The sequence below is a fragment of the Labeo rohita genome, chromosome 10 (genome assembly GCF_022985175.1).
Source record: "Labeo rohita strain BAU-BD-2019 chromosome 10, IGBB_LRoh.1.0, whole genome shotgun sequence".
Lineage (NCBI taxonomy): Eukaryota > Metazoa > Chordata > Actinopteri > Cypriniformes > Cyprinidae > Labeo > Labeo rohita.
In genome coordinates this window covers 427,184-438,486 of record NC_066878.1, presented here as the reverse complement: position 1 = coordinate 438,486, position 11,303 = coordinate 427,184, and the positions used below count along the sequence as shown (strand labels likewise).

At 31.1% G+C, this 11,303-nt stretch overlaps 1 protein-coding gene across 1 annotated transcript; it reads right to left on the bottom strand.

Moving 5' to 3' along the window:
* Nucleotides 1-200: 200 nt before the first annotated feature.
* Nucleotides 201-9,020, bottom strand: rhof (ras homolog family member F). The gene is made up of 5 exons (XM_051121159.1): nt 7,506-9,020; nt 7,086-7,173; nt 3,682-3,791; nt 3,219-3,353; nt 201-1,202 (listed from the first exon to the last, which is right to left on the bottom strand). The coding sequence occupies exons 1-5, from the start codon at nt 7,632-7,634 to the stop codon at nt 1,035-1,037; spliced, it is 630 nt and encodes a 209-aa protein (XP_050977116.1). The 5' UTR covers nt 7,635-9,020; the 3' UTR covers nt 201-1,034.
* Nucleotides 9,021-11,303: the final 2,283 nt, after the last annotated feature.

Genomic DNA, 11,303 nt, shown 5'->3' with positions numbered 1-11,303 from the left:
AGGCTTCCGTTACCGCAGTCGCATCCTGCTAAGCAGGAGCAAACTCTCAAACCACAACAACATCACTCTCGTATTTTGACCAAGTTTGTTTTGCAAAGAAAGCAGAGATTTTCACCCATATGTCTGGCTAATATCTGAAAATTGCGCCATCCAAAATGGAAAGTATCTTTGTGCCGATGGATAACGAACACACAGCTGTATTAAAGAGCTACAGAATTTTATTAACGACTTTTTCCGGTTTCACACATGGTTTACAAAACACCTAAACACATTTATGCACAATATATAACTTAAAATATCACGGGTTTATTTGTGCAATCAACATTCGGGCGGCTTTCACACAGATGATTGAACACTTTCTGGCATCTTTGTGAGATATGAAAAAGTTAGACATACAATAAAACAACCCAGTACTGAAAAAAACAAGTGAACATCCAGTTCAAATGTCATAATGGTGATATTTCTATAAATCCCCAGGATTTTTTTTTTGTACATCACAGTGCTTGTTTTGTTTAGAAAGCCTTATGTAATAGAAAATACTGTAACTGGAAGTTTAAAAGCTGCAACTATTATAACAGGAATTGCACAACACAAATATGTTACACCCAGTGTAACATAATGGCTGTTGCTTCAGTAAGTTGTGCGTTGAATAACACAGACTTTTACCGAATTTACAATGTGACCATGTTCTATGTAGGCTATAGTTATCCCTGAGACATCAGCAGCAGTTTTTCCATCTCCTGCTGCATCCGCAATCGTGGAAGACGAAATTCCGTCAGGTCATATCAGTAACACCAGCAGAAAGATGTGGTGTGGGCCATTACAGACTTATCACACACGCCGGTGACCTCTGTCAAAGTAAGCCTTGCCTGGTGGGCAGATTGTGAGAGAACGCACACCACATGTCTTGAAAAATATTCCTTCGAGAAAGCTTAAACAATTCTGAGAAGCTTTGCAGATGGTTCCGGAATGTTTACAAAATATCCTAGTTTATATATACAACACTTGAACAAGTGTGTTCCTTCTGGCAACGGTCACAGGATGGTGCAACGCTTCTTCTTCTTGCGGAGATGTTTGGCTTTAGCCCTGGCCGCTAGCGCTCTCTTGGTCGCCTCTCGGAAAATGTCCTCTACGTTTTCTCTATATTTAGCCGAACACTCCAGGTAGACCTCAGCATTCATCTGCCTCTGGATCGCTTCACCCTAAGAACAAGATATTGAAGGTTGGTTACTCAGTAAACACACACACACTTATTAAATGTTTATTCAGCAAGGGTGCATTAAATTGATCAAAAGTGACAGCGAATTTTTTTACTCCAATATAAAAATATACGTATGATTAAATATATATATATATATAACTACTATTCAAAATGTTGGGGTCAATACTTTTTTTATTATTAAATTAATACATCTATTCAGCAGGGAAGCATCACATTAATCAAAAGTGACAGTAAATTTGTTTACACCAATATAAAAATAGACATAGTAATAAATGTAAAAAAAAAATTAATTATTTAAAATATATATATATATATATATATATAACTACCATTCAAAATTTTGGGGTCAATACTTTTTTTTTAGTTAAATTAATACTTTTATACAACTTTTAATATTTTATAAAACATAACTACCATTGAAAATTTTGGTATCAGTTTGACTTTTCTTTTTTCTAATGAAATTAATATTTTTTTATTCAGCAGGGATCCATTAAGTTAATCCAAAGTGACAGTAAATGTCTTTACACCAATATAAAATAAACATACGTAAACTGTAAAATAAATAAATAAATATTAAATAAATATTTTAAAAATTATTATATTTAAAAAAATATATAACTAACATTTAAAAAGGTTGGTATCCATGTTTTTTCTTTTTTATTATTGAAATTAATTTTTTTTACTCAGCAGGGATCCATTAAATTAATCAAAAGTGACCGTAAATTTGTTTACACCAATACTAAAATAAACATAACATATAAAAATAAATATTATAAATAAATATTTTAATAATTAGTTTTTTTTTTATTAATACTTTAATTCAGCAGGGATGCATTAAATTAATTAAAAGTGACAGTAAATTAATTTACCCCAATATAAAAATAAACGTTAATATATAAAAGTTAAAAAAATGTAAATATTAAATAACTATGAACATTTAAATATTTAAGAAATGTGTAACCAATATAAAAAATAAACATAAAAAATTGTACAAAAAAAATAATAAATAAAAATATTAAATAAATATGAAAAAATGTATATTTCAAAAACATATAATTATTTAATATTATTAAATTAATAATATTAATTTAATATTATTAATTAATAATATTAATATAATATTAATTAATTTTATTCATTAATAATATATTTACATTTTGGGGTCAATACTTATTTAAAAATAATGAAATTATTACTTTTATTTACCAGGGATGGATTAAATTAATCAAAAGTGACAGTACTTTGTTTACACCAATATAAAAATAAACATTAAATAAAAATATATATATCTACCATTCCCAAATTTTGGGGTCAATACGTTGAGTTTTTGTTGTTGTTGTTGTTGTTGTTGTTGTTGTTTTTAAATAAAATATTTTACTTTTCATCGGCAGGTATGCATTTAATTAATCAAAAGTAACAGGAAAAGAAGTTTATTTTTCAACATAAAAAACATACATGTAAATGTAAAAAATATATACATATAAATAAATATTTTAATAAATAAAAATTGTAATATAAAATTTATATTTATTTTATATATATATATATATATACATTTATATGTATGTTTATGTTTATTTTTACATTGGTGTAATATAATTGGTTTATTTTTTTAAAATAAAATAAATACTTTTATTCATCAGGGATGAATTAAATTTATATTGAAAAAAGACAGCACATTTGTTCACACCAAAATAAAATAGATATACATCTACCTGTACAAATTGATTTAAATATTAATTAATTAATATTAAACATTTTCCATAAATATTAAATTCTTTTGAACTTTCTGAAAAAGGTACCATGGTTTCCACAAAAATATCAAGCAGCACAACTGTTTTTAACACTAAATGTGTGTGTGAATAGTGTTTTTAGCATTAAAAATAACGAATTATAAAATGTAAACTTAACATAATATGACTTGTTTTTATTAGTCTGAGTGCTCACTATGGACAAAAGTGTCTGCTTGATGAATGAATGTCAATGTAACGCCAACCTGGAGGTAGGTAATGGGCGCCTGATCTAAAGCTTTGAGCTTCCTCATCTTCTCTTTGTCCTTTCGCAGATCCGTCTTGCACCCTATCAATATAATAGGGACGTCACGGCAGAAATGACGGACCTCTGGGTACCACTGTAGGGGAAGAGGGAATAAACGGTTAAACCTGAACTTCTTCTTTTATATAAATACACGTTCTGGTCTTCCTTAATGGAGTATTACTGTACTGCATCTATCTTTAGGCCCTGAACGCTGTGCCTTTATTTAAACAGGGCTCGGCACATTCCTCTGAACTGACACGGCCGAAAGCTTCCAGAAATACTGTTTGTTTTCAAAGGTGGTCCATCTGTAATCATCTACTGTTCAGGTCAAAGTTTATCAGCTGTCAGCAAACAAAGTTACAACAGACTTTCACCTGACAAACACTTCAGTTTCATTCTCGACTGAAGGCAGATGATTCTACCTTTATCGTGACATTGTCGAACGACGTCGGACTTGTCACGTCGTAGCAGATGAGAACCAGGTTCACTTCTTGATACGACAGAGGCCTCAAGCGATCGTAGTCCTCTTGGCCTGTCAATAAACAGATTAGAGGAAATGACATCATTTTATCACACTGCATTATGTTTCTATGGCAGAGTGCATCTAAACAAGACGATGTGGAGGCTTTTGACCATATACAGCTTCTTCCTGTATGTCGTATTTTATGAACAAAGTATTTTGACGAAAAACCGAGATGTGGTAGAAAACCACATCCTGGCTTCAACATCCTGTTCCTGAGAGGCAAAGAAGGTCCAGGCAGCAGTGTGAGCCTGATAAGCAGCTCGATTACTAAACATGCAGTTCAATTCAGACACAAAAACAGCATTTCACAGAATTTATTGTGGAGAAATTCAGGTTGTACAGACGTCAGGGGTTCACCGAGGTCAGTGGCAGTAAATGAGACGACGATTAGATCAAAACAAGAATGCGTGACATTCCAAATAAGGTATAAGATGCCTGACGATCAGTGTGATCAATACAAATTTAACTTCCTTATTCTATGGTAATATGTTTAGTGTAAGGCTGCATTTGTTTAATCAAAACCAGTAAAAACAGTAATGGTTTTATGATTTAAAATAGCTGTTTCGTATGTGCTTTTTTTTTTTTAATGTAATTTATTCCTGTGATGCAAAGCTGAATTTTCAGCACCATTACTCCAGTCGTCAGAGTCACATGATCAGATGTCAAATGCTGCTTAATATTTTTGAGATAACAATAATACTTTCAGGATTTTTTGATGAATAGAAAGTTAAAAAGAACAATGTGCAAAATGTCTGATGATGAGCGTGAATAACTTCCTTATTCTATGGCTATATATTCACTATAAAAATAGACTAAAAATATAAATATATAACTCAAATATGAACTCGAATATTCCATTTTCAAACAGTTTGAAGCCTCAAAAACAACTATAACTTTTTTCAAAAACTATAATTTTTTTGATATTTAAAAAAAACAAAAAAACACAAACACCTTTTTTATCTTTTGAATTATTATTATTATGATTTAAGATATCTGTTTTCTAACCAATTTGAGGTTTTAAAGACAACTATAATTTTTGTATATATGTATTTAACAAAAATACACTACTGTCTAAAAGTTTGAGGTCTGTATAATTTTATTTTACCCTTTTGATAAAAGTATTTTATGCTCATCATGGCTACGTTTATTTAATTAAAAATACCGTAAAAACAGTAATATTTTGAAATAATATTACGATTTAAAATAGCTGTTTTGTATGTGAATATTTTTTTAAATGTAATTTATTCCTGTGATGCAAAGCTGAATTTTCAGTATCATTACTCCAGTCTTCAGAGTCACATGATCAAATTTTAAGAAAACATAACAATTTCAGGATTTTTTGATGAATACAAAGTTAAAAAGAACAATGTGCAAAATGTCTGACGATCAGTGTGATTAATAAAAATTAAACTTCCTTATTCTATGGCTATATATTCACTGTAAAAATAGACTCAAAACCCTGTAGTTCCTAAATGTGCAGTTCTGAAAACTAACTAGAATATGACTCAAATATTAACTCAAATATTCCATTTTCAACCAGTTTGAAGCTTCAAAAACAACTATAACTTTTTTCTAAAACTATCATTTTTTTATATTAAAAAAACAATACACTACTGTTTAAAAGTTCACATTTTTTATCTTTTTGAAAAGCATATTTTATCTTCATCAGGGCTGCTTTTATTTTATCAAAAATACAGTAAAAACAGTAATATTTTGAAATATTATTACGATTTAAAATAACTGTTTTCTATTCAAATATATTTTAAAATGTAATTTATTCCTGTGATGCAAAGCTGAATTTTCAGCATCATTACTCCAGTCTTCAGAGTCACATGACCAGATGTCAAATGTTAAACAGTTGTGCTGCTCAATATTTTTAAGGAAACCATAACACTTTCAGGATTTTTTGATGAATAGGAAGTTCAAAAGTTTCAAATAAGGTATAAAATGTCTGACGATCAGTGTGATTAATAAAAATTAAACTTCCTTATTCTATGGCAATATACTCACTGTAAAACAGACTAAAAATATAAAAATATATCCTGTAGTTCCTGAATGTGCAGTTCTGAAACGATGTTTGAACCATGAACATGACTAACTCAAGTATTAACTTGAATGTCCCATTTTCAACCAATTTGAGGCTTCAGAAAACGACCATAGCAGTTTTTTTTAATCTGTAATAACATTATATATATACATTTAACAAATATTTAACTTTTCTAAAGTTTTTTTTAATATTTTTGAAAAAAGTATTTTATGCTCACCAAGGCTACATTTATTTAGTCAAAAATACAGTAAAAACAGTAATATTTTGAAATATTTGTACGATTTAAAACGACTGTTTTCTATTTGAATATGTTTAAAAATGTAATTTATTCATGTGATGCAAAGCTGAATTTTCAGCATCATTACTCCAGTCTTCAGAGTCACATGATCAGATATCAAATCTTAAAAACACTTGTTCTGCTTAATATTTTTATGGAAACCACAATACTTTCAGGATTTTTTGATGAATATAGAAAGTTAAAAAGAACAGTGTTTATTTCAAACGGAAATCTTTTGTAACATTACAAATGTTTTTACTGTCACTTTTGATTAATTTAATGTATACTTCCTGAATAGTCACTCTATCCAAAAAAAATAAAATAAATAAATAAATAAATAAATAAATCTTACCGACCCCAAACTTTTGAACAGCCATGTACATGATAATTAAAGTACCAAATTTAAACAATTAATTAAATTATTACAATTATATATATATATATATATATATATATAAAGTGTTCATCCACACTTTTAACAACTGCGTTACACATTCAGTAGTGGCTTTTAGCATGTTACACCACATCCGCAGACAGATTCTGGCCCAACAAGCCACAGGTTAAAAACTGGAGGGTGATACTTAGAATACGAATATTTCACAATGGCCAACATGTCATTTATTCCAAGTAAACGCTGTGTTACACTGTAAGGAATTTATACAGTATGGCCTTAGATGTTAATAAATGAGGACAAAAATCTTGTAAAAAATAATAATAATAAAGATCTCACAAAATAATTCAAAATTCAAAACAAAAACAATAGAAAAAATAAAATCCTAAACGTTATAATATAATAATATAATGATCAAAGCATGCATGTAACCTGACCTGAAGGATGACAGCTATGAAAACTATTACTAACAGCCTCACACCCTTTTCACTCAACATTCCTGCCTAAATATTTAATCAATGAAGTGTGTCACTAAAAAGAATAGTGTGATTGTAATCTGAGGTGTGTCTGGAGCCTGTAAAAACTCACCTGCCGTATCGTAGAGATTCAGCTGAATATCCTTCCCTCCATAGGAGACAGTGGTGACATATTTGTCGAACACAGACGGAGCGTATTTCTGTTGAACACCATTATAAAATTAGGCAAATACAGGCATGTAGTGGATGATGGTGCATTAAGAAACATTCTTGTTTCTACAAGACACAATCAAGGCGTAGGCAGAAAACAAAATTACTGTCTGGGAGTGGAAAAACTTGCTGAGGCTGTTGTGCAAATGACTGCTATACATTTTGCAATGTTTCCTTCTCTTAAAAATGGTTGTTTCTGTAACTACTCTCAGAATTAAAGTAAAAAAATGCACAGAAAATGAAAAACTGTAAAGCCAAGCATTTTCAACTTGAACCCCCTCAAAATTGTAATTGTGAGTTTAATAATCATCAAAAAGCTCACCTCAGGGAAATCTCCTTTGGCGTACACCATAAGCAGAGATGTTTTTCCACAACCTCCGTCTCCGACGATCACAATTTTGAGAGAATCCGTATGAGTGCCATTGCCGGCTACAGTGCCGTTCTGTGTCATGTCCTTTTCGTGGGCCGCACCGGCCAAGTCAGTTCCTCCAACAGGTGCCCAAGTGCACAGAAGTGTCAGGTGAATTCATTGGTGACAGTGGCGTGTGAGTGTAACGTGAGACTAACACTTTGCCAGGTAAGCATGCTTCTATCCGGTCGCGACTTCCTCCTCCTCTTGCCTTTTTTCTTTTGAAACCATGTGACTGTGTTTTCAAGAAGCCCAGATCAGAGCATGCGACTGTAATTGAGGCGGCTGAACATGTGTGTCTCCTTCCTGTGCCTGTCTACACATGGTCCGCAATATCACTAGGCGGGGTACATGAGAGGGCACACCCTCCAGCTGGTCAGGACAGTTTACTTCCTAATTACATGTTTAATGAGACAATCCTTTTCAAAAGTTCTCACATTTCTCACATTCTGCCGTCTACGGAGGGTGGAGTGGGACAGGATGTTGCTCTGAATGGTACGCTTAAGATGATTTAACAAAAATGTTATTGTAGTGATTATTTTAGCAATTTGTTGATAATTAAGGAAATTGTATAAGAGCGTGACTTTATGTTGCTAATAATAATTACATAAAGTGTTATTAACTGTGTTACTATTAGATACAAGTGTAATTCAGATATTTTATATATTTTAAATTTTTATTTTTTATTTTTTGGAGTTTCTATTATTATTATTCCTACATAGTTGTTATTAATATGTAACCCTGGACTACAAAACCAGTCTTAAGTAGCACAGGTATATTTGTAGCAACAGCCAAAAATATATTGTATGGGTCAAAATGATCTATTTTTCTTTTATTCCAAAATCATTAGGATATTAAGTAAAGATCATGTTCCATGAAGATATTTGTTAATTTTTCATTTTGATTAGTAATATGCATTGCTAAGAGCTTCATTTGGACAACTTTAAAGGTGATTTTCCCTTTTTTTTTTTTTTTTTTGCACCCTCAGATTCCAGATTTTCAAATAGTTTGTCCCAAATATTGTCCTGTCCTAACAAACCATACATCAATGGAAAGCTTATTTATTCAGCTTTCAGATTATGTATAAATCTCACTTTCAAAACATTTACCCTTATGACAGGTTTTGTGGTCCAGGGTCACATATGGGTTAGTATGGGTTGTTCTGACCCAGCAGTTGAGTTAAATGTTTAACCCAGCCTTATGGGTGGTTTTATTTAACTCAAGTATTGTTTAAAAATTACTATGCTATACTAGAGGCCTTGGGAATAATCAGAAGGTGAACATTTATTAATATGCAATTTATTTATTTTTATTATTGTATTATTATTTATTCACTGTATTAATAAACATATTAATAAATCAAAGCACCACAATCACAGGGTTTGTCAATATTTCACCCAGCGCTGGGATGTTTTTAACCCAGCATTTTTTAGAATGCAATGTTTTTTTTAATGGTTTTAGTTTATTTTAGCTATAATAAACCTGCCATAAATAAATAAATAAATAAATAAATGTGTAAAAACATTAATGCATATGTACATATATTTTACTTAATGCTGGGCAACGATTAATTGCAATTTCTGTGTACGTAATATATATGTGTTTGTGTACATGCATGTATATATTTAAGAAAAATATGGTATTTTTATATATTAAATGTATTTATATATAATATAAGTTATATTAATATAAATATATACATGTAAATACAAGTAAATATTTTCAAAATGTATACAGTGTGTGTTTGTCTTTATATATACACATGATAAATATACACAGTACACACACATATCATGTACACAAAAAAATATTTTGGATGTGATTAATAATGATTAATTGTTTCCCAGTACTAATTTTAATATTCAATTTTCCCCTCTAATTTTTTTTTATTTGTTTAAATATTAACAAGAATTGTTATTAAAACATTCAAAAGAATAGCAAAATGATTCAGTTCAAATTCCCACTTAAAATAATTAAATAGAAAAGATTTGCATTAATTCTTTGCGAGATGAACCTATGAGACCATTTTAAATCATGTCTCCATAACACATAATGGTAAGTTTATGGGCCTAGAAACATTATACTTTATTTGATATATTAATAATCATTCTGGTCCTGGACGCTGAGTGGTTTTTTTAAGTTTTTTTTTATTAACATAACAAAATACAATATAAAAATAACATATTAAGGACTGGGTCTTCTAAAATGGCACTTAATCGGCTTAATAGTAACATTTTAATGACATTTTACTGTCTTTAATATAAAACAAATTATGTAAGAAGCCATGTAGTACCAGTAAAAGGCCACTGTTAAGCAAAGCAAAAACCTCAGTGCTCCTGTGGGTATAACAAACCATTCTTAATTTATTTTACCAATGGCCAATGGGTGTCAGTAAACGCATCCCCCACACCGTCACAGCCAATGAGAGGCTAGAAAAAGGTAGTTGTTTTTCTCTCTCCTCTCATTTCTCACAGATAGGAGGCGTCGTATTATGACTTGTCTCTGTCACATAACTGTGAACATACTTGGCAACTGGGAGGAATTGCTCAAATTAATTATAAAAGCACACCATGCTCGCATAAAATCATTTATATGGATTGTTATGGCACATAAACAAAAAAGGATCGTTAATCTATTAATGAAGGACAAAAGCGGCCTGCAGCAGCGGCGATAAACAGATATGCCTGTTTTCCGCCATATGGGCCCGTTTGGTTTGGCGATATGTAATAAAAATGTAAATGTTACAACAGAACGTCAGACGGATTATTAGGAGAGGATGGGGGGGGGGTGAAAAATAAAACTAAACACGTCTGTTAATAGTCAATAAATACAAGACGAAATTTATGTAAGAGCAAAGTATATTTATTACCATATAAAAACATTTAATTGAGTGCAAATCTTTTAGTACATATACTTACCATGTTATTAAATATGCTACAGTCGATCAATTCTAAATAAGAAAAAAGGTTAAAGTGAAATGTTGCTAAAATAATTATCCATAGTGAGAAATGCAATTGCGCACCGTCGTCTGGATCAGTTTCCTCAGATTTCATGTTGAATATTTGACATTAAAAGGAATTTACACATTACTAAAAGGAGATTAAAACCCCTTTGTATTTTCATTTTAGACGTCTCCTAGTCTCCACCAAAAAAAAAAAAAAAAAAAAAAAAAAAATGGCATTAAAAATATTAAATACACAAAATATCACATATAAAAGAATCCCTCAAGAGTGAGCTTTTCAAGCTCGAGATGTAAATAAAAGCTAACAGCTTATGTGATTAATGTCGAAGCTGAATGTCGAAATTTGTCGAGGATCCACTCCAGCTGTCCAGAGCACAAATGAAGCTTTTCGCACACGTCTGCATATCGGGTTACACTCAAAAACCCTAAAAGAAGACAAAACTGTTGTCGACTGTGTGTTTTCTGCCCTTCTATCCTGGCGTGTTAGAAACAGCTTGCGTTCGCAGGTTACGAAGATAAAGAGGATTTTCCTAATTAAACACACGAGTGCCATAAAATGGCCTCATGACCCACTTCAGCCTTAGGCGGCAGGAAACGATGTGGTCACCACGTCTTCAGTCCTTTTTTTGTCTCTGAAATATTCGGACATCAGACTATGGCAGAAAGACAAAATCGTACTGGTGTGCATGCAATAACGAGCGTGAATCCTAAAGAAGCGAAAGACAGATGGTGCGTTTCCTTGCGCAATA

Bases quoted from the DNA above. Each gene is read 5' to 3' on its own strand.
- rhof (XM_051121159.1), bottom strand. From the start codon at position 7,634: ATGACACAGAACGGCACTGTAGCCGGCAATGGCACTCATACGGATTCT. The intron at 3,354-3,681 runs GTAGAATCATCT...CTTCCCCTACAG, and splicing joins TCGACAATGTCACGATAAAG to TGGTACCCAGAGGTCCGTCA. The intron at 1,203-3,218 runs GTTGGCGTTACA...TCTTGTTCTTAG, and splicing joins CGCCCATTACCTACCTCCAG to GGTGAAGCGATCCAGAGGCA.